We start from the raw sequence: 22,297 nt of genomic DNA on the forward strand, positions 1-22,297 counted from the left end.
TCTCTGCCCATTTACTAGCCTATCTATGTCCTGTTGCAGGAGGTTCATATCATCCTTACTGTTTGCCGCTTCTCCAAGTTTGGTATCATCAACAAATTTTGAGATTCTATTCTTTATTCCAAGATCTGAGTCATTTATATATAGCAAAAAAAGCAGCAGTCCCAGCACTGAACTTTGAGGAACACCACTGTGTACCATCCTCCAGTCTGAAAACAATCATTTACCACAACTAGTTGTTTTCTGCCCCGAAGCCAATTTTTTTTTTTTAACCCGAGCTGACACTAACCCTCCTATTCCATGATCCTCAGTTTTGTTAACCAGCCTTTTATGTGGTACTTTGTCAAATGCTTTCTTAAAATCTACCAACATTCCCCTTCATCAACTTTCTGTTACTTAATCAAAAAATTCAATTAGATTAATCAAGCACAATCTGTCTTTTACAAGTCTGTGCTGGCCTTCCTTAATTCACTCAAATCTCTCCAAGTGCCTATTGATCTATTTTTTTCCCTTGATTTATTGTTTCTAAAACCTACCAACCACTGATGTTAAGCTAATAGAAAAGCAAAATACCGCGGATGCTGGAAATCTGAAATAAAAACAAAAAATGCTGGAAATACTCAGCAGGTCTGGCAGCATCAGTGGAGAGAGAAGCAGAGTTAATGTTTCAGGTCAGTAACCCTTCTGAAGGGTCACTGACCTCAAACGTTATCTCTGCTTCTCTCTCCACTGATGTTAAGCTGACTGGCTTGTAGTTAGTAGGAATTTCCTTTACACTCTTTCTTGAATAAGCGTGTCACATTTGTCACTCTCCAATCCTCTGGCACCTCTAGGGAAGATTACGGCAAGCCCTTCTGCCATCTCCACTCGCCCCCCCATTTTTAGAACATACGAATATATGAATTAGGAGCAGAAGTAGGTCTTTTGGCCCCGCTAGCCTGCTGCACCATTCAATAAGATTATGGCTGATCTGTTTGTGTCTCGAATTCCACACTCCCATCTGCCTCCGATAACCTTAGATTCTTGTTAGGCAAGGGAATCAATCTACCTCCGTCTCCAAATTATTCAATGACCCCGCCTCCACCACCTTCTGAGGCAGAGAGTTCCAAAGTCGCACAAACCTCTGAGAAAAAATTTCTCCTCATCTCTGTCCTAAAAGGGCGACCCCTAATTTTAAAACAGTGCCCCCTAGTTCTGGACTCCCCAACAAGAGGAAACATCCTTTCCACATCCACCTTGTCAAGACCATTCAGGATCTTATAAACTTCAATCAAGTCTCCCCTCACTCTTCAAAACTCCAGTGAAAACAAACCCAGTCTGCCCAACCTTTCCTCATAAGACAACCCGCTCATTCCAGGAATTAGTCTAGTAAACCATCTCTGAACTGCCTCCAATGCATTTACATCCTTCCTTAAATAAGGAGACCAAAACTGCACACAGTATTCAAGATGTGGTCTCACCAATGCCCTGTATAATTGAAGCATAACATCCTTACTTTTATTTTCAATTTCTCTCGTAATAAAGGATAGCATTTCATTATCCTTCTTTATGACTTGCTGTACCTACATACTAACTTTTTGTGACTCCTGCACCAGAACACCTAGATCCTTCTGCACCTCAGAATTCTGCAGTCGTTGTAGTTTTAAACAGCGGTATACAAACACTCTGAGAGTAGCTGTACTGAGTAAATTAGGTAGCTAGCTTAAATTGGTTTCTGAGCTGTAGCAGAGCTGACACTGCATTGTTTTCAGGGTATAAATTCGGGGACTGTCAGTGTTGCTTGTCTGCATTGAGTGCTGCTGGAGGGTAAAGAGTGTGAAGAAGGGAGTTTGGTAAGTGAGGGAGTTCATTAAGGAGGGCAACTATAAATAAAGAAGAAAATAAATTTGAGTGCGCAAAATGTAAAGTGGGAGTTTGGTGCATGAGGGTGGAGTTCCTTTCTTCTACCTTTTTCAGCCTCCAGTAGCTTCCTTTCTCTTCTGTTCAGGGGAAGAAGCTGATTGCTGAGTAACTGGTAAGTTATTTTACTTCTCATTGTAATAAAAAGTTTTTAAATTTACATTATGGCAGGTCAACTCAGCCAAGTGGAATGTACATCCTGCGGTACGTGGGAAGTCATGGATGCACCACATGTCCTAGACGACCACATCTGCAGGAAGTGTCACCGGCTGCAGAAGTTTGAGCTCTGGGTTTCAGAACTCGAGCGGCGGCTGGAGTCGCTGCTGTGCATCCGCGAGGCAGAGGACTACGTGGATAGCTTGTTTAAGGAGGTGGTCACACCGTAGGTTAGGAGCATGCAGGCAGAGAGTGAATGGGTGACTGCCAGGCAGTCGAAGAGAACCAGGCAGGCAGTGCAGGAGTCCTGTGAGTCTATCTTGCTTGCTAATCGGTTTTCCATTTTGGATACTGGTGAGAGCGATGGTTCTTCAGGGGAGTGCAGCCAGGGCAAAGTCTGTGGCACCATGGGTGGCTCAGCTGCACAGGAGGGGAGGAAGAAGAGTGGAAGAGCAATAGTGATAGGGGATTCGCTAGTCAGGGGATCAGACAGGCATTTCTGTGACAGTAAATGTGACTCCAGGATGGTGTGTTGCCTCCCTGGTGCCAGGGTCAAGGATGTCACAGAGTGGCTGCAGGACATCCTTCTGGGGGAGGGTGAACAGCCAGAGGTCGTGGTCCACATTGGTACCAATGACACGGGTAGGAAGAGGGATGAGGTCCTGAAAGCAGATTTTAGGAAGTTAGGAAAGAAATTAAAAAGCAGGACCTCCAAAGCAGTAATCTCAGCATTACTCCCAGTGCCACGTGCTAGTGAACATAGGAATAGGAGGATTGATCGATTGAACACGTGGCTGGAGAATTGGAGTAGGAGGGAGGGCATCAGATTTCTGAGGCATTGCGAGCTGTTCGGGGGCAGGTGGGACCTGTACAAGATGGACGGGCTACACCTTAACAGAACCGGAACTAACATCCTCGCAGGGAGATTTGCTAGTGCTAGTTGGGGAGGGTTTAAACTAGCTTGTCAGAGGGATGGGAAGCCGAGGGGTAGCTCAAATTGGAAGGAAGTAAAGCTGGTAACAGGAGGTAGAAAAGTAACAAGTGACATTAGAAGACAGGCGAAACAAAGATAAATATCAACTAGGCTTAGAATGCAGAATGTCAAAAACACAAGGTTAAGGGCTCTCTACCTGAATGCACATAGCATTCACAACAAGGTAGATGATTGAAAGATACAAATAGAGGTAAATGGGTATGATCTAATTGCCATAACGGAAACATGGCTACAGGGTGAACAAGACTGGGAACTGAATATTCAAGAATATTTGACATTTAGGAAAGACAGTCAAAAAGGAAAAGGAGGTGGTGTTGCACTGATATGGGATGGGATCAGTACATGAATAAGGGAGGATCTCAGATTGGAAGAACAAAATGTGGAATCTGTTTGGGTGGAGCTAAGAAACAGCAAGGGACAGCAAACATTGGTAGGAGTTATTTATAGGCCATCAAACAGTAGTGGTAGTGTGGGGTATGGCATTAATCAGGAGATTAGAGAAGCATGTAGAATGGGTAATACAAAGTGAGTCTAGGGAATTAATAGTGGATAATAAGGAGATGACAGATGAATTGAACAGATATTTTGCATTGATCTTCACTACTGAGGATACAGGTAACATCCCAGTATTAGCTGTAAGTCAGGAAATGGAAGGGAGGGAGGAACTCGAGAAAATTACAATCACCAGGAAAGTGATACTGAACAAATTGTTGGAGCTGTGGGCTGACAAGTACCCGGGTCCTGATGGACTTCATCCTAGGGTGTTAAAAGAAATGGCTAGTGAGATAGTTGATGCGTTAGTTTTAATTTTCCAAAATTCCCTAGATTCGGGGAAGGATCCGTTCGATTGGAAAATAGCCAATGTAACTCCTTTACTCAAAAAGGGAGGGAGACAGAAAGCAGGAAACTACAGGCCAGTTAGCTTAACATCTGTCTTAGGGAAAATGTTAGAAGCTATTATTAAAGACGTTATAGCAGGGCATTAAGAAACATTCAAGGTAATCAGGCAGAGTCAACATGGTTTTGTGAAAGGGAAATCATGTTTAACCAATTTATTGGAGTTCTTTGAGGGAGTTGCATGTGCTGTGGATAAAGGGGAACTGGTGGATGTATTGTACTTAGTTTTCCAGAAGGCATTTGATAAGGTGCCACATCAAAGGCTATTGCAGAAAATAAAAGCTCATGGTATAGGGGGTAACATATTAGCATGGATAGAAGATTAGCTAGCTAACAGGAAACAGAGAGTAGGCATAAATGGGTCATTTTCTGGTTTGCAAGATGTAACAAGTCGTATGCCACAGGGGTCTATGCTGGGCCTCCATTTTTTAACTTTTATATAAATGACTTAGCTGAAGGGACTGAAGGTATGGTTGCTAAATTTGCTGATGACACAAAGATAGGTAGGAAAGTAAGTTGTGAAGAGGTCATAAGGGGGCTATAAAGGGATATAGATAGGTTAAGTGAGCGGGCAAAGACCTGGCAAATGGAGTATAATGTGGGAAAGTGGTAAATTGTCCACTTTGGCAGGAAGAATAAAAAAGAAGCATATTATTTAAATGGTGAGAAATTGCAGAGCTCTGAGATACAGAGGAATATGGGTGTCCTAGTGCATGAATTGCAAAAGGTTAATATGCAGGTACAGCACGTAATTAGGAAAGCTAATAGAATGTTATTGTTTATTGCTAGGGGAATTGAATACAAAAGTAGGGAGGTTATGCTTCAGTTATACAGGACATTGGTGAGACCTCATCTGTAGTACTGTGTACAGTACTGGTCTCTTTATTTAAGGAAGGATGTAAAAAGGCAGTACAGAGAATGTTTACTAGACTAATACCTGGAATGGGTGGGCTGTCTTACGAGGAAAGATTGGACAGGCTAGGCTTGTGTCCGCTGGAGTTTAGAAGAGTAAGAGGTGACTTGATTGAAACATGTAAGATCCTGAGGGGCCTTGACAGGGTGGATGTGGAAAGGATGTTTCCCCTTGTGGGAGAACTAGGGGTCACTATTTCAAAATAAGGGGTCACTCATTTAAGACAGAGATGAGGAGAAATTCTCTCAGAGGGTCGTGAGTCTTTGACATTCTCTTCCTCAAAAGGTGGTGGAAGCAGAGTCTTTAAATATTTTTAAAGCAGAGGCAGATAGATTCTTGATAAGCAAGAGGGTGGAAGGTTATCGGGGGTAGGTGGAAAGGTGGAGTTGAGGTTACAATCCGATCAGCCATGAACTTATTGAATGGCAGAGCAGGTTCGAAGGGCCGAGTGGCCTACTCCTGCTCCTAATTCGTATGTTTGTAAATACAGTAATCGTGGGTGATGACTGGGTAAACCTAATGAGCACTAATGCTGTGGAGGACGAGTTTCTGGAGTGTGTTGGGGGTGGTTTTCTGTTGAGGAACTGACTAGAGACCAGGCTATTTTAGATCTAGTATTATGTAATGAGAAAGGACTAATTAATAATCTTGTTGTAAAAGAATCTTTAGGAATAACATGAAAGAATTTTACATTATGTTTGAAAGTGAGGTAGTTCAAACTGAAGTCAGGGTGTTAAATTAGAACAAAAGAAATTATGAAGGTATGAGGGGTAAATTGGCTGAGGTGGATTGGGAAAATACATTAAAAGGTATGGCAGTACATAGGCAATGGATAGTCTTTAAAGAATTATTACATAGTTTACAGCAACTGTACATTCCTTCAAGGCACAAAAACCCCAAAAGTAAAGGCAGTCAACCGTGGATAGCAAAGGAAGTTAAGGATTGTATAAGATTAAAAGAAAAGGCCTATAAATTTGCCAGAAATAGTAGTAAACCTGAGGATTGGGAGGATTTTAGAATACAGCAAAGGAGGACCAAGAAACTGACAAAGAAAGGGAGAATAGAATATGAATGATAAGCTAGCAAAAAATATAAAAACGGACTGTGAAAGTTTCTATAGGTACGTAAAAAGGAAACATTTGGCTAAGACAAATGTGGGTCCATTACAGGCAGTCAGGAGAATTTACAATGGGGAATAGAGAAATGGCAGAGAAGCTAAATGATTACTTTGTGTCTGTCTTCACTGAGGAAGATACAAGAAATCTCCCAGAATTAGAGATCCAAGGGATTAGGGGGAAATGAGGAATTGAAGGAAATGAGTATTAGTAAGAAGGTTGTATTGGAGAAATTAATGGGGCTGAAGGTTGATAAGTCCCCAGGACCTGATGTTCTACATCCCAGAGTGTTGAAAGAGGTAGCTATGGAGATAGTGGATGCATTGGTGATCATCTTCCAAAATTCTACAGATTCTGGAGCGGTTCCTGCAGATTAGAAGGTCACAAATGTCACCCCAATATTTAAGAAGGGAGGGAGAGAGAAAACAGGGAATTATAGACCTGTTAGCCTTACATCAGCCGTTGGGAAAATGCTAGAATCTATTCTAAAGGATGTGATAAATGGACACTTGGATAATAATGATCTGATTGGGTATAGTCAACATGGATTTATGAATGGGAAATCATGTTTGACGAACCTGTTGGAGTTTTTCAGGATGTTACTAACAGAATTGATAAAGGGGAGTCGGTGGACATGGTATACTTGGATTTTCAGAAGGCTTCTGATAAAGTCCCCCACAGAAAGTTGGTTAGCAAAATTAAAGCACATGGGATAGGAGGTAATATACTGGCATGTATTAAGGAATACAGGCAGAAAGCAGAGAGTAGGAATAAACGGGTCATTCTCATGTTGGCAGGCTGTGACTAGTGGGATACCGCAGGGATCAGTGCTTGGGTCCCAGCTGTTCACAATATATATCAATGATTTGAATGTGGGGACCAAATGTAGTATTTCCAAGTTCGCAGATGACACAAAACTAGGTGGGAATGTGTGTTGTGAGGAAGATGCAAAGCGGCTTCAAGGGGATTTGGACAGACTTAGTGAGTGGACAAGAAACTGGCAGATGGAATATAACGTGGAAAAATGTAAGGTTATTCACTTTGGTAGGAGGAATAGATGTGCAGAGTATTTCTTCAATGGTAAGAGATTAGAAAGTGTAGATGTACAAAGGGACCTGGGTGTCCTTGTCAATAAGTCACTGAAAGCTAACATGCAGGTACAGCAAGCAATTAGGAAGGCTAATGGTATGTTAGCCTTTATCGCAAGAGGATTTGAGTACAGGAGTAGTGAAGTCTTGCTTCAATTGTATAGAACCTTGGTTAGACCGCACCTGGAGTACTGTGTGCAGTTTTGGTCCCCTTACCTTAGGAAGGATATTATTGCTATAGAGGGAGCATAACAAAGGTTCACCAGACTTGTTCCTGGGATGGCAGGACTGTCCTATGAAGAGAGATTGGGGAAACTGGGCCTGTATTCTCCAGAGTTTCGAAGAATGAGAGGTGATCTCATTGAAACCAACAAAATACTTAAAGGGATAGACAGGGTAGATGCAGCTAAGATGTTTCCCTTGGTTGGGGAGTCTAGAACCAGGGGACACAATTTCAAAAATAAGGGGGAAGCCACTTAGGACGGAGATGAGGAGAAATATCTTTACTCAGTGGGTTGTGAATCTTCGGAATTCTGTACCCCAGAGGGCTGTGGAAGCTCAGTCATTGAGTATGTTTAAAGCAGAGATTGACAGATTTCTAAATACCAATGACATAAGGGGATATGAGGGTAGTGTGGGGAAAAGGCATTGAAGTTGAAGATCAGCCATGATCATATTGACAAGCGGGGCAGGTTCGATAGGCTGAATGGCCTACTCCTGCTCCTATGTTCTCTGTTTAAGTAATACTCTGGTTTTTTATTCTTCCTGCCAAAGTGAACAACTTCACATCTTCCCGCATCATACTCCATCTGCCAGATTTTTACGCACTCACTCAACCTATCTATATCGGTCTGCAAGCTTCTTATGTCCTCTTCACAATATACTATCCTACCTATCTTTGTGTCATCTGCCAATTTAGCTACCATACCATCGCCCCCCTCATCTAAGTCATTGATATAAATTGTAAAAAGTTGTGGCCCCAGCACAGACCCCTGCAGGACTCCGTTTTCTGCCAGCCAGCCAATCTTCTATCCATGCTAACATGTTACCCTTACACCATGCGCTCCTACTTTGCGCAGTAACCTTTTATGTGGCACCTTGTCAAATGCCTTCTGGAAATCCAAGTATTGTACGTCAACAGGCTTCCCTTTATCCACAGCGCATGTTACTCCTTCAAAGAACTCCAATAAATTGGTTAAACATGATTTCCCTTTCACAAAACCATGCTGACTATCCCCAATTACCTTGAGTTTTTTTAAGTGCCCAGCTATAACCACCTTAATGACTGATTATTGTACCTTCCCCATGACAGACATCAAGCTAATTGGCCTATAGTTACCTGTTTTCTGCGTTTTCGCCCCCCACCCACTTCTTGATTGAAGGGGTTATATTTACTACTTTCCAGTCTGATGGAACCTTTCCAGAATCCAGCGAATTTTGAAAAATTAACACCAACGCATCTACTACCTCATTAGCCATCTCTTTTAAGACCCTAGGATGAAGTCCATTAGGACCTGGGGACTTGTCAGCCCACAGCTCCATCAGTTTGCTCAGTACCACTTCCCTGGTGATTGTAATTTCACCAAGTTCCTCTCTTCCTTCCACTTCCTGATTTACAGCTATTACTAGAATGATTTTGTATTCTCTCTGGCCTCTAATGAAGACAGAAGCAAAATATTTCTTCATTTCATTCACCATTTCCTTATTACCAACTATTAACTTCCTATTCTCACTCTCTTAAAGGACCAATACTCACTTTACTTACTCTTTTCCTTTTTAAATACCTGTAGAAACTCTTGCTATCTGTTTTTACATTTCTAGCTAGCTTCCTCTCATACTCTAATTTATTTCTCCTGATTAACCTTTTAGTCATTCTCTGCTGCTCTTTTATTCTGACCAATCATCTTTGTGCAATTATATGCTTTTTCCTTAAGTTTGATGCTTTCTTTCTTCTTCAGCTAACCACGGATGGTGGGTCCTCCCCTTAGAATTTTTCTTTATAGTAGGAATATACTTATTCTGAGTATTCTAAAATATCCCCTTAAATGTCTGCCACTGCTTCTCTATTGATCTATCTCCTAGCCTAGTAACCCAGTTCACTTCAGCTAGCTCAGCTTTCATGCCCACTTAGTTGCCCTTATTTAAGTTTAAAATAAACCCACTCCTCTTTCTTTCAAACTGGATGTAAAATTCAATCATATTGTGGTCACTGCTATCAAGAGGTGCCTTTATTCTGAGGTTATTAATTAATCCTGTCACATTACACAGAACCAAGTCTAATATAACCTGCTCTGTGGTTGGTTCCAGAATGTGCTGCTCTAAGAAACTATCTCGAAAGCATTCTATGAACTCCTCATCCAGGCTACTATTGTCAATCTGATTTTTCCAGTTTATATGTAGATTAAAATCACTCATGATTATTGCCGTCCCTTTATCACAAGCATTTAATATTTCTTCTAGTATACCTCATCCTACATTGTGGTTACTGTTAGGGGGCCTGTAGATCACTCCCACTAGTGACTTCTTTCCCCTACTATTCCTCATCTCCACCCAAACTGATTCTACATCCTGATCTCCTGAACCAAGATCATCTCTTAACTATTGCATCAATGCCATCCTTGATTAACAGCGCTATCCCTCCACCTTTACCGAGCTTCCTATTCTTCCTGAATGTCAAATACCCCTCAATATTCAGGACCCAATCCTTGTCATCCTGCAGCCACGTCTCCGTAATGGCTATCACATCATATTTATTCACTTCAATGTGTGCTATCAGTTTATCTACCTTTTTATGAATGCTACATGCATTCAGATACAGAGCCTTTAGTTTTGTCTTTTTGTTATCTTCGTAACATCTAGTCTTGACTGTTGGTGTGTTCTTAGGTTTTTTCTCTCTGTCCCTTCCTGTCATTCTCTGACCTTCATTTCCCACATTACTATTCTGCTCCCCTGCCTTGACTCTACTCCTTGATTTGCTACATCTACCCAGGCTTAATCCTTCACCCCCTTGTTTAATTTAAAGCCCTCTCTACTTCCCTAGTTATATGGTTTGCTAGAACACTGGTCCCAGCACGGTTCAAGTGCAGACCATCCCAACAGTACAGCCCCCACATTCTCCAGTACTGGTGCCAGTGCCTGACGAACCGAAACCCACTTCTCCCGCACCAGTCTTTGAGTCACACATTCATTTCACTAATCTTCTCTGCCTTCTGCCAATTGGCACATGGCTCAGGTAATAATCCAGAGATTATTACCCGTGAGGTTCTGCTCTTTAATTTGGTGCCTCGTTCCTCATACTGACTAAGAAACATAGGATGTAAGCCATCCGGACCAGGCGACTTATCTAACCTAAGCATAGCCAGCCTTTCCAGTATATCCTGCCTCTCAATTTTCACCCCATCCATTACCTTTACCATCTCCACTTCTACCAATATTTTGTCAGCATCCTCTTTCTTAGTAAACACCGATGCAAAATACTCATTAACTATTCTAGCCTTGCCTGCGCCTCTAAGCATATATCATCCTCTTTGTCCCGAATAGGACCCACCCTGCCTCTTACTACCTCTTACCATTTACGTGCCAGCAGCAGATTTTTGGGTTCCCTTTTATGTTAACTGTTGTTCTATTATATTCTCCCTTTGCCAGTCTTATTTTCCTCTTCACTTCCCTCTTATTATATTTGGCCTGATTCTCGCTTGAAAACTTCTCCTGATATGCTTCATACACCCTCTTTTTTTTTGTTCCATCACATTCTCTTTCTTCCTCATCATCCAAGGACCCCGGGCTTTAGTTTCCCTACTTCTGCCTCTTGTTGGAATGTACCTAGCCTGTACCTGAAACTTCTCCTCCTTTAAAGATTACCATTGTTCCATTACAGTTTTTCAGTCTTTGGTTCCGTTTTACCCTGGCTAGATCCCCTCTCATCCCATTGAAGTTAGCCTTCTTCCAATTTAAAAGTTCTACTTTAGATTTGTTCCTTGCTCTTCTCCATTACTAATCTAAACCTTGTGATATGATGATCACTCTTACCAAGTGTTCCCTGACAGACAACTGGTCCACCTCATTCCCCAACAGCAGATCCAGCAATACCTCCTTCCTAGTTATTAATGGGAAACTGTACTGGACTGTGATTGCTCTAAATTTCTTTGTTTTGATTTGAACTTGAAGTTGTCCTAACCTTTCTTTCAAAAGGGGTGGTCCCTGGAGTTTTTGGATCGATTACAATGCTGGAAATCATAGAACTGTACAGCACAGAGGGAGGCCATTCAGCCCATCATGGTGGGGCAAGTTAATATCAAGACCTCTGAATTGATGAATTCCAGTAACTTCCCCACAACTGGCATTTGACTGATATGCCTGTAGTTACCCGGTTTCTCCCTCTCTTAAATACTGGAGCAGCAGTTTTCCTATCCAATTTGACAGTTCCTGATTCTGGAGAACTTCAGAAAATTATGGCTAGCATCTGCAATTTCCTCACCTTTAAATATCCTTGGCTGGAAATCAGCAGGTCCTGGAGATTCATCTTTTTTCCCTATCTTAAGTCCCATTATTTTCTTTGCTACCTTTTGTTTTACTCAAATGAAATCCAATAGGTTCCTCTACTTGACTTAGTTTAAAGTCCACTTGTTCCATTGGTATTTTGTCTTTCTCAGTTGTGAAAACTGAAACATAATATGGAGTAAGCATGTAGAGTGTCGGATTTAGAGGTGTCCTTAGATGCAAGTCCCTTTGTGAAGAAATCCTTTGCCTACATTTGATACTTTTCACTGGACAGGTTTAAATCCGGAACAAACATCCTGTTTGGCAATTAGAGCCTAGAATTTGGCACATTGCATTTCTAACAAGTGTGCCCACTGTAATCCATATTTAATTAAATCTTTCATTACTTTAACAGAAAATTTTAACACATGCTTCCTCACGGGTTGTCCTGCGAGTGTTGGAGAGAGCAGCTGAAGCCAAGAAACGCTTCAGTGTTTATATCACAGAGTCACAACCTGATTCTTCAGGGTAAGTGCAGATGTATATAGTGTAGTGTAAGATGCGCCAGAGGTTATCAAGACCAAACAAAAAAGTGAAATAAGCAATAGGCTTTATTTCTAGAGGGATACAATTGAAATGTAGGGAAGTTATACTAAACCTGTATCGAATCTTGGTTTGACCACACATCGAGGCACTGGAGAGGGTGTAGAGAAGATTTACAAGGATGATAACAGAAATGTGTGGGTATACAGATCAAGAAAGAATGAACGGGCTGGGTCTGTTTTTTTTCCCTCTTGGTGGGGGGAAAGGCTGAGGGGTGACCTCATAGAGTTGTTTAAATTATGCAAGAGTTTGATAGTGTGGATACAGAGAGAATGTTTCCACTTGCGGGGAAGAGCAAAACTAGAGGCTATCAATATAAGACAGTCACCAAGAAATCCAATAGGGAATTCAGGAGAAACTTCTTTACACAGAGTTGTGAGTATGTGGAACTTGCTACCACAGGGAGTGGTTGAAGCAAATAATATAGATGTCTTTAAGGGGAAGCTAGATAAGCATATTAGGGAGAAGGCAATGGAAGGTTACGATGGGAGATTTAGATGAGAAAAGATGGGAGGAGGCTCGTGTAGAGCATAAATGCCGGCATGGACTGGTTGGGTCACATGGCCTGTTTCTGTGCTGTATATCCTGTGTATGCTTTTTATAATAGTCAGTCACTCTGGGCAGTATCTGTTTCAAAGATACATTTCTCTGTTGCGCTATTCCCTCTACATTATACAGCTGACTTGCCATCAGCTCTGCTCAGTATGTGCAGTGACAGAACTTTTTTTAAATTCATTCCTGGGCTGTAGGCGTCACTGCCCAGCCCACCATTTATTGCCCATCCCTAATTGCCCTTGAAAAGGTGGTGGTGAGCTGCCTTCTTGAACCGCTGCGGTCCATGTGAGGTAGGTACACACACAGTGCTGTTAGGAAGGGAGTTCCAGGATTTTGACCCAGCAACAGTGAAGGAACGACGATATAGTTCCAAGTCAGGCTGGTGTGTGACTTGGAGGGGAACTTGTGGGTGGTGGTGTTCCCATGCATCTGCTGCCCTTGTCCTTCTATTTGGTAGAGGTCGTGGGTTTGGAAGGTGCTGTATAAGGAGCCTTGGTGCATTACTGCAGTGCATCTTGTTGATAGTACACGCTGCTGCCACTGTGCGTCGGTGGTGGAGGGCGTGAGTGTTTGTGGATGGGGTGCCAATCAAGCGGGCTGCTTTGTTCTGGATGGTGTTGAGCTTCTTGAGTGTTGTTGGAGCTGCACCCATCCAGGCAAGTGGAGAGTATTCCATCACACTCCTGACTTGTGCCTTGTAGATGGTGGACAGGTTTTGGGGGAGTCAGGAGGTGAGTTACTCGCTGCAGGATTCTGAGCCTCTGACCTGCTTCTGTAGCCACGGTATTTATATGGCTACTCCCATTCAGTTTCTGGTCAATGGTAGCCCCCAGGATGTTGATACTGGGGGATTCAGCGATCGTAATTCCATTGATTGTCATGGGGAGATGGACTGCAGGGCTTAGATCTGATCCGTTGGTTAAGGGATCGCTTAGCTCTGTCTATTGCATGCTGCTTACACTTTTTGGCACACAAGTAGTCCTGGGTTGTAGCTTCACTAGGTTGACACCTCATTTTGAGGTATGCCTGGTGCTGCTCCTGGCATGCCCTCCTGCACTCTTCATTGAATCACGGTTGGTCTCCTGGTTTGATGGTAATAGTAGAGTTGGGGATATGCCGGGCCGTGAGGTTACATATTGTGGTTGAGTACAATTCTGCTGCTGCTGATGGCTCAAAGCACCTCATGGATGCTCTGTTTTGCATTGCTAGATCTGTTCAAAATCTATCCCATTTAGCATGGTGGTAGTGCCACACAACACGATGGAGGGTATCCTCAATGTGAAGACGGGACTACGTCTCCACAAGGACTGTGCGGTGGTCACTCCTACCAATACAATCAAGAACAGACGCATCTGTGGCAGGCAGATTGGTGAGGACAAGGTCAAGTGTATTTTTCACTCTTGTTGGTTCCCTCACCACCTGCCACAGTCCCAGTCTAGCAGCTTTGTCCTTTAGGACTCGGTCAGTAGTGGTGCTACCGAGCCACTCTTTGTGATGGACATTGAAGTCCCCCACCCAGAGTACATTCTGTGCCCTTTCCACCCTCAGTGCTTCCTCCAAGTGGTGTTCAACATGGAGGAGTACTGAGTCATCAGCTGATGTGGTGGGGGGTGATAATCAGCAGGCGGTTTCCGTTTCCATGTTTGACCTGATGTCATGAGACTTCATGGGGTCTGGAGTCAATGTTGAGGACTCCCTGGGCAACTCCCTCTGGTGGGTGTGTCCTGCCGGTGAGACAGGACATACCCGGGGATAGTGATTGCAGTGTCTGGGACATTGTAAGGTATGATTCCGTGAGTATGACTATGTCAGGCTGTTGCTTGACTAGTCTGTGGGACAGCTCTCCCAACTTTGGCACAAGCCCCCAGATGTTAGTAAGGAGGACTTTGCAGGGCTGGGTTTGCCGTTGTCATTTCCGGTGGCTAGGTCGATGCCGGGCGGTCTGTCCGGTTTCATTATTTTGTTGACCTCGTAGCGGTTAGATACAACTGAGTGGCTTGCTAGGCCATTTCAGAGGGCATGTAAGAGTCAACCACATTGCTGTGGGTCTGGACTCACGTGTAGGTCAGATTGGGTAAGGACAGCAGATTTCCTTCCCTAAAGGACATTAGTGAACCAAATGGGCTTTTACAACAATTGACAGTGGTTTCATGGCCATCATTAGACTAGCTTTTGATTGCAGATTTTTATTAATTGAATTCAGGTTCTACTTTCTGCCATGGTGGGATTCGAACCCATGTCCCCAGAGCAATACCCTGGGTCTCTGGGTTACTAGTCCAATGACATTACCACTACCCCACTGCCTGCCCGGGGCAATATTATCCTTGTGTGGTGCCCATGCAAAGAATCAGCTGGGGTCTCTTACATTTTACTAGACAATGATACTAACTCTGGATCCACTCAGGGCCCTTTGCGATTGCATGGGTTGCACGACCCTAACTGCCCTCTGAGTGTTACACTGTGTTGCACTCTAACCCCTCTACACTTGGTTGTGACTCCTGTGTACCATGTCACGGAGATTTAAAGGCCTCCTACCCGACCTGAACTGACATGTGTCGGGTTCGGATCTAGTTGGGTCGCACTTCCGGGTCCGGCGTTAGGGTTCGGGTCGGGCCAGGCCGGATCTGACACGATCTGTCACCACCCCAAATAAGTGACATTAATGTTAATTTACTTTTTGGACTTTAAGGGTGGTTTTGCTACAGTTATTTTAAGCTTGTGCAGGTAAGGAACACAGTAAAAAATGGAAGGTAGGTTAACTGATGGTGGGGTTGGGCGTGGGAAAAAATGGAAGGACTCGGGCCAGGTCGGGCTCAGATGAGGTTCTGTTGGGCTCGTGTCAGGTCTCATTTGCAGACCCGACCAGGCCTTTAACGGAGATCAACTAGTTTATGAAAAGTCCTCCACAGTGTGTGCACTTCCTGCTCACTCATCATGATTTTTGGTCTCATTTTTTTTATCGTTTACCATTCAGTTTTACTGTGTCAACCTGGCTACTACTGAGCTCTGTGGAACACGTTTATTAAGCCAGTGCCAAAACTTCCGCCATTTGGAATATTTAAAAACTCACATCCATCAGCTGACTGGACAATTTAGTGGTATAGAAATAATGTTTTGCAGTGTTGTGGGATGAATGGAGTGAATCAAAGTGCTTTCCTGTTTGTCTTCCAGACTCAAAAGCGCAGAACGTCTGCGAAAGCTGAACATTCCTGTAACAGTGATACTGGATGCTTCGGTCGGGTATGTTGAGAAACATTATTCCTACTGGACAGAATGAGAGTCCTGTTTGTACCAGATGTGGAAATGTTATTTATCCAATGCTTTATTTAATATAGTTCATTTAGCTATGCTAATTAGATGATTAGTTTAGCGATAATCTCTGTTTTCTGAGTGCACTCTCAATCAGTTTTCCCCCTTTTTACAGGTACATTATGGAGAAAGTGGACCTTCTACTGGTTGGTGCTGAAGGAGTGGTGGAAAGTGGAGGAATCATTAATAAGGTAATGGTTTGTTCCTTTCATTCACGGTTAAAGAGGGAGTCTAGCCACCTGACTAATCAGTGACAGAGAAATGAATCATTGGAACATGGGAACAGAGGCCATTCAGCCCCTCAAGCCTGTTCCACCATTCAAGTAGATCATGGCTGATCAGTACCTTAACTTCATTTGCCCACCTTGGTTCCATAACCCTTAATAGGCTCACCCAATACAAATCTATCAATTAATCCCATCTCAACAGCTTATTTGGGGAGAGAATTCCAGATTTCCACTCCCCTTTGTGTGAAGAAGTGCTTGCTGACATCACCCCTGAACGGCCTGGCTCTAATTTTAAGGTACTCTCCTTTGTCTCTAGCATAGAACTTTGAGTCTGTGCTGGCAAGGGTGGGGTGCAAACAGATGATAGTGAATTGCTATAACTTGCCCACTTTTCCAGAGAAGTCAATCGCAGGGTGTATAATAGGCATCTTATCCACTGTTGCCCCTTCACACTCCCACTGAGGTTCCACTATGGTCTTATTCATCGATTTTCTTAAACAAAAAAATTCAGGATCGATGGTTTGGAGACTGGTCTCCTGAGGTGGTCAGTGTAAGTGAGTTATGTTAACCTCACTAGATTACCATTATAAATTAGATTGGTTCAACTGCATGCCTGTCTTTTCTTAAAGTTTTCTCACCTTCAGTCACTTTTTGTATAAAGAGGCCTATCTTCATAAGTGACCCTAGAGTGCAAGGAATGACTGATCATTTGGTGTGGGGGTGGGGAGCTATTATGACCCAGTCCAGTCCTGTCCCCACCTGATATCCAGGCTCATACATACAGGAGTTGTGATAATCAGGAGCAGGCAGCAGGCCCATTGCCGGGTTCTTCCCCCACCCCCCTCCAGCCTCCCAAACCAGGAGTTACAGGACCTGGCACACTTCATGTGGCAGTGTCAGACTTGACTCAGTGGTAACACTCTCGCCTCTGGTCAGAAGGTCATGGGTTTGAAACCCACTTCATTGGCTCTGAAGCACTTTGGGACATCCTGAGGTTGAGAAACGTGAGTTCTTTTGCTCTATTTCAACTCCTCTATTTCGAGCTATTCCCCAATATCATCGTTTCTTTTGAACAATAAATTTAAATAAAAAAACAAAAAAGTCATTCACTTTGACTCAGTAAGTATTACAGGCAATGTGCCTGTTTCCTGATAACATTTATGCTTTTGGTATTACTAACCACCGCAGATGATATTTGCAAATATAACTCCTCCCTGTGGACCCCTTTAGGTGTGGCCACTGTCAGTGCCTCTCAATCTGACGTAGGGAAGGATTTGACCCTCATGTATGGAATTTAACTTCCCCTTGTTCACCAGCAACTGAAACAAACACTAATATTTTTAAAACTGAGGCTGTTCAGCTCAGGATGATCTATACTGATCCTCCGGCAGATGATCAAATGCTCTGCTCTACTCGGGTACAGACTGGGGGTTGGGTTGGGTTATTGTCCTATCTTCACACTCTTCCCTTGGAGAATAGTGTGAAGAAGTGGAAGGATTCAGAGGCTGACGAGCTGTGACATGAACGTTGCTTCCATGGCTGTGACCGTCTTTATACCATCCGATTGCAGGGGGCAGGGTGGTGTGTTAGTCCTATACAACGGGAGAGTTTATCTCCAGTGATCCATACCAATGGATCACCCACACCCACGGGATGCATGTATCCCACTGGATGTCAAACCAGAATTCTGAGCCAGAGCTCAAGCCTCCACTCGCCCAGACTGTCCAGAGCAGGGTTTGAACCCGGTACCTGTGAACCTGAGTCACTGAGCCAGGCTGTGTCTCCAATTCCACAGATTGTGGCATCACTGTTAATTCTATTGTAAAGTGTCTGCTGCAGTTATACTTGTTAAATTTTTTGGAAAGGCCGTGGTTCCAACATCAAAATATTGAATCAAGTATTTTTGAAATCCTGCTGGTCACTGCTTTATAGCCAGGAAGGATGTAAGATTATGACAGGTTTATATAAGGTAGACAAAGAAAAGCTGTTCCCATTAGCTGATGGTTCAAAGACCAGGGGACACAGAGTTAAGTTTTTGGGCAAGAGATGAGGGGGGATGTGAGGAAGAACATTTTTTACACAGTGAGTGGTAATGTCCTGGAACTCGCTGCCTATGAGGATGGTGGAAGCAGAGTCGATGAAGGATTTCAAAAGGAAATTGGATGGACGCTTGAGGGAAATAAACTTGCAGAGCTACAAGGACAGAGTGAGGAAATGGGACTGACTGGATTGCTGTACATTAGTATTGTCAAATATAAATCACTGACTAGTAACAAGTGTAGCTACAGAAGCACCATTTCAGCCATATGTCATACTTTTAATAGAAAATGTCTTGTATGAACTTAATGCCAGTAAATGTATTTACATGTGCATATTTACCAAACACATAGAGCCATTCATTAACCAAGGAAGTAAAGCACTCAATGATCAAAAATTATCTCTCTCCTTTGTATCTTAATTTTACCAACAAATACACAAAAAAAGTTAAATTACACAAGCATAGGCCTGGAGATAGAAACTGTAACAGATGCATTTTATTTATTAATCAGAAATGCAATTAGGCACATATAGATTCCCAATTAGTCACTCATAGACAATGTATTGGATAACACTGCTCTGCAGAAAGCCAGCATGGACTCAATGGACCAAATGGCCTGCTATGCTGTAATGACTCTATGTCTGTATGTGTGTCTGTTATCTCATGGATTTAACTCCAACTTTGATTCTCATCATTACCATCTGAACGAACAGCAATTTTTCCCTTCCCTTGCAGATTGGAACTTACCAAATGGCTGTGTGTGCAAAAGCACACAATAAACCCTTCTATGTGGTGGCAGAGAGTTTCAAATTTGTTCGGCTTTATCCTCTCAATCAGCAAGATGTTCCCGATCGATTTAAGGTGAGAAAGCCAAATTTTGAAGTAATAGTGTAAACTGAAGTTCAGTTTCACTGGGGGGGGTGTACATTTTGAAGTGACTAGAACATGGTTCATTGAACCAACAGATCTTACAAACACTGACATTCACTAATGCCAGTCTCTGCTTCAGTCACTTATTTTAGAATACGTCTGTACACCTAGAATCTATGAATGTTTATCATCCGTCATCAGCAGTAGAGGAATTTGTATTTTGATGCAGAGACCAGGGTATGTTATTAAAGGATAAATAACTTAAAGTGGATGAAGCACCAGGACCAGATGAGATGCATCCAAGGATACTGAGGGAAGTGAGGGTGGAAATTGCAGAGACACTGGCCATAGTTTTTCAGTCTTCCTTAGACTCGGGGGTGGTGCCAGAGGACTGGAGAATTACAAACGTTACACCCTTGTTCAAAAAAGGGTGTCAGGATAAACCCAGCAACTACAGGCCAGTCAGTTTAACTTCAGTGGTGGGGAAACTTCTAGAAAAAATAATTCGGGACAAAATCAATAGTCACATGGACAAATGCGAGTTAATTAAGGAAAGTCAGCATGGATTTCTTAAGGGAAAATCATGTTTAACTAACTTGCTGGAGTTTTTTTGAGGAGGTAACAGAGAGGGTTAATGAGGGCAATGCAGTTGATGTGGTGTACATGGACTTTTAAAAGGCATTTGTTACAGTGCCACACAACAGACTTGTGAGCAAAGTTATAGCTCATGGAATAAAAGCAGCAACATGAATACGAAATTGGTTGAGTGACAGGAACCAGACAGTACTGGTTAATGGTTGTTTTTCAGGCTGGAGGAAGGTTTGTAGTGGAGCTCCCCAGGGATCAGTGTTGGGACCCTTACTCTTTCTGATATATTAATGACTTAGACTTTGGTGTACAGGGCACAATTTCAAAATTTGCAGATGATACGAAACTTGGAAGCATTGTGAACAGTAAGGAGGATAGTGTAGAACTCCAAAAGGATATGGATAAGCTGGTGAAACGGGCAGACAGGTGGCAGATGAAGTTCAATGCAGAGAGATGTGAAGTGATTCATTTTGCTAAGAACATGGAAAGACAATATCAAATAAAGGGGACAACTCTAAGAGGGGTGCAGGAACAGAGGGACCTGGGTGTATATGTGCATAAGTCCTTGAAGGTGGCAGGACAGATTGAGGGAGCCGTCAATAACGCATACAGTATCCTATTATTAGGGGCATAGAGTACAAGTGCAAGGAGATTATGCTCAACTTGTATAAGACACGAGTTCGGCCTCAGCTGGAGTATTGCGTCCAGTTCTGGGTGGCACACCTGAGGAAAGACGTGAGGACATTGGAGAGAGTACAGAAAAGATTCACGAGAATGGTTCCAGGGATGAGGAATTTCAGTTATGGAGACAGATTGGAGAAGAGAAGGCTGAGAGGTGATTTGTTAAGAACATAAGAAATAGGAGCAGTAGGCCATTCGGCCCCTCAAGCCTGTTCCGCCATTCCATAAGATCATGGCTGATCTGCCCCAGACCTCAACTCCTCTTTCATACCAGCTCCTCATAGCCCTCAACTCCCCGATATTTCAAAAATCTATCTCCTCTTTAAATACTTTCAGCGATCTAGCCTCCACAACTCTCTAGGGTAGAGAATTGAAGACATTCCTTCACATCTCAGTTTTAAATGAGTGTCCCCTTATTCTGTAACTATGTCCCCTAGTTTGAGATTCCCCCACTAGTGGAAACATCTTAACATCTACCCTGTCAAGCTCCCTCAGAATCTTCTATGTTTCAATAAGATTACCTCTCATTCTTCTAAACTCTAATGAATAAAGGCCTAACCTGTTTAGCCGTTCTTGATAAGTCAACCCCTTCATCCCAGGAATCAGCCTAGTGAATCTCTTTTTGAACTGCCTCCAATGTCAGTATATCCTTTCTTAAATACAGGGACCAAAACTGTACACAGTATTCCAGGTGCGGCCTCACCAACACCCTGTACTGTTGTAATTGGACTTCAATATTTTTAAACTCCAACCTCCTAGCAATAAAAGCCAAAATTCCATTTGTCTTAATTGTTGCACCTGCATGCTAACTTTTTGTGTTTCATGCATAAGAACACTCAGATCCCTCTGTGCTGCACTTTTTTGAAGTCTCTCTCTCCATTTAAATAATCTGCCTTTTGATTCTTCTTACCAAAGTGCATGACCTCACACTTTCCTACATTAAACTTGGAGGTATTCAAAATCATGAGGGGTCTGGACAGAGTAGAGAGAGAGAAACTGTTCCCACTCGTGCAAGGATGGAGAACGAGAGAGCACAGATTTATAGTATTTGGTAAGAGAAGCAAAAGTGATATGAGGAAAAACTTTTTCACGCAGCGAGTGATTAAGGTCTGGAATCTGCTGCCTGAGAACGTGGTGGAGGCAGGTTCAATTGAAGCATTCAAGAGAATTAGACAGATGAAAAGGAAGAATGTGCAGGGTTATGGGGAGAAGACGGGAATCGAACTGAAGGAATTGCTCTTTCAGAGAGCCAGTGTGGACATGATGGGCCGAATGGCCACCTCCTGTGCTGTATTCTGGGAAGCAGAGGAAAATACAGGGCAGTGGGATTTGTTTTGAATTGTTCTGGAAAAGAGCTGGCACAAACACAATGGGCTGAATGGCCCTCTGTGCTGCAAGTGGCTGTGATCTGTAAAATGTTAATTGCCTTTTTTTTAAATTTTAAACAGTACAAAGCAGACACATTGAAATCAATGAAGAATCTTACAGATGAGCATCCGACCGTGGACTATACACCCCCGTCATTCATTACGCTTTTGTTCACAGATCTCGGGGTGCTCACTCCATCTGCTGTTAGTGATGAATTAATTAAATTATATTTGTAATCATCAGTAATGTGGACTTTTTTGAAAACTGCACAGTAATTTACCACAAAAATCTCCTAACACTGATGCAAGAGTGGCAGATAAAACCAGGTGTTCAAAGAGACAAATATGCTCTGCAAGCCAATTGGTAATTCTTACTAATGTTCATAAAATACAGGGCCTGGTTTAGAAATGGGCAGTGTTACAAATAACGACAGCCACGAAAAGACCCTCCAATCTAATCCAGCATTTCCCACAACTGCAATCTCTTCAGCATCACAATATAGACTCCCCACCACCCCATC

At 42.9% G+C, this 22,297-nt stretch overlaps 1 protein-coding gene across 1 annotated transcript in view; it reads left to right on the top strand.

Moving 5' to 3' along the window:
* eif2b1 (eukaryotic translation initiation factor 2B, subunit 1 alpha) overlaps positions 1-22,019 on the top strand; it is a 26,519-nt gene extending 4,500 nt beyond the window's left edge. Inside the window, exons 5-9 of the mRNA XM_068054512.1 lie at positions 11,954-12,066; positions 15,868-15,936; positions 16,121-16,196; positions 19,006-19,131; positions 21,858-22,019. Coding sequence (XP_067910613.1) covers positions 11,954-12,066; positions 15,868-15,936; positions 16,121-16,196; positions 19,006-19,131; positions 21,858-22,013 — 540 coding nt within the window. The 3' untranslated portion in view covers positions 22,014-22,019. The remainder of the gene's footprint in view (positions 1-11,953; positions 12,067-15,867; positions 15,937-16,120; positions 16,197-19,005; positions 19,132-21,857) is intronic.
* Positions 22,020-22,297: the final 278 nt, after the last annotated feature.

The sequence above is a fragment of the Heterodontus francisci genome, chromosome 23, assembly GCF_036365525.1.
Source record: "Heterodontus francisci isolate sHetFra1 chromosome 23, sHetFra1.hap1, whole genome shotgun sequence".
NCBI classification, from domain to species: Eukaryota; Metazoa; Chordata; class Chondrichthyes; order Heterodontiformes; family Heterodontidae; genus Heterodontus; species Heterodontus francisci.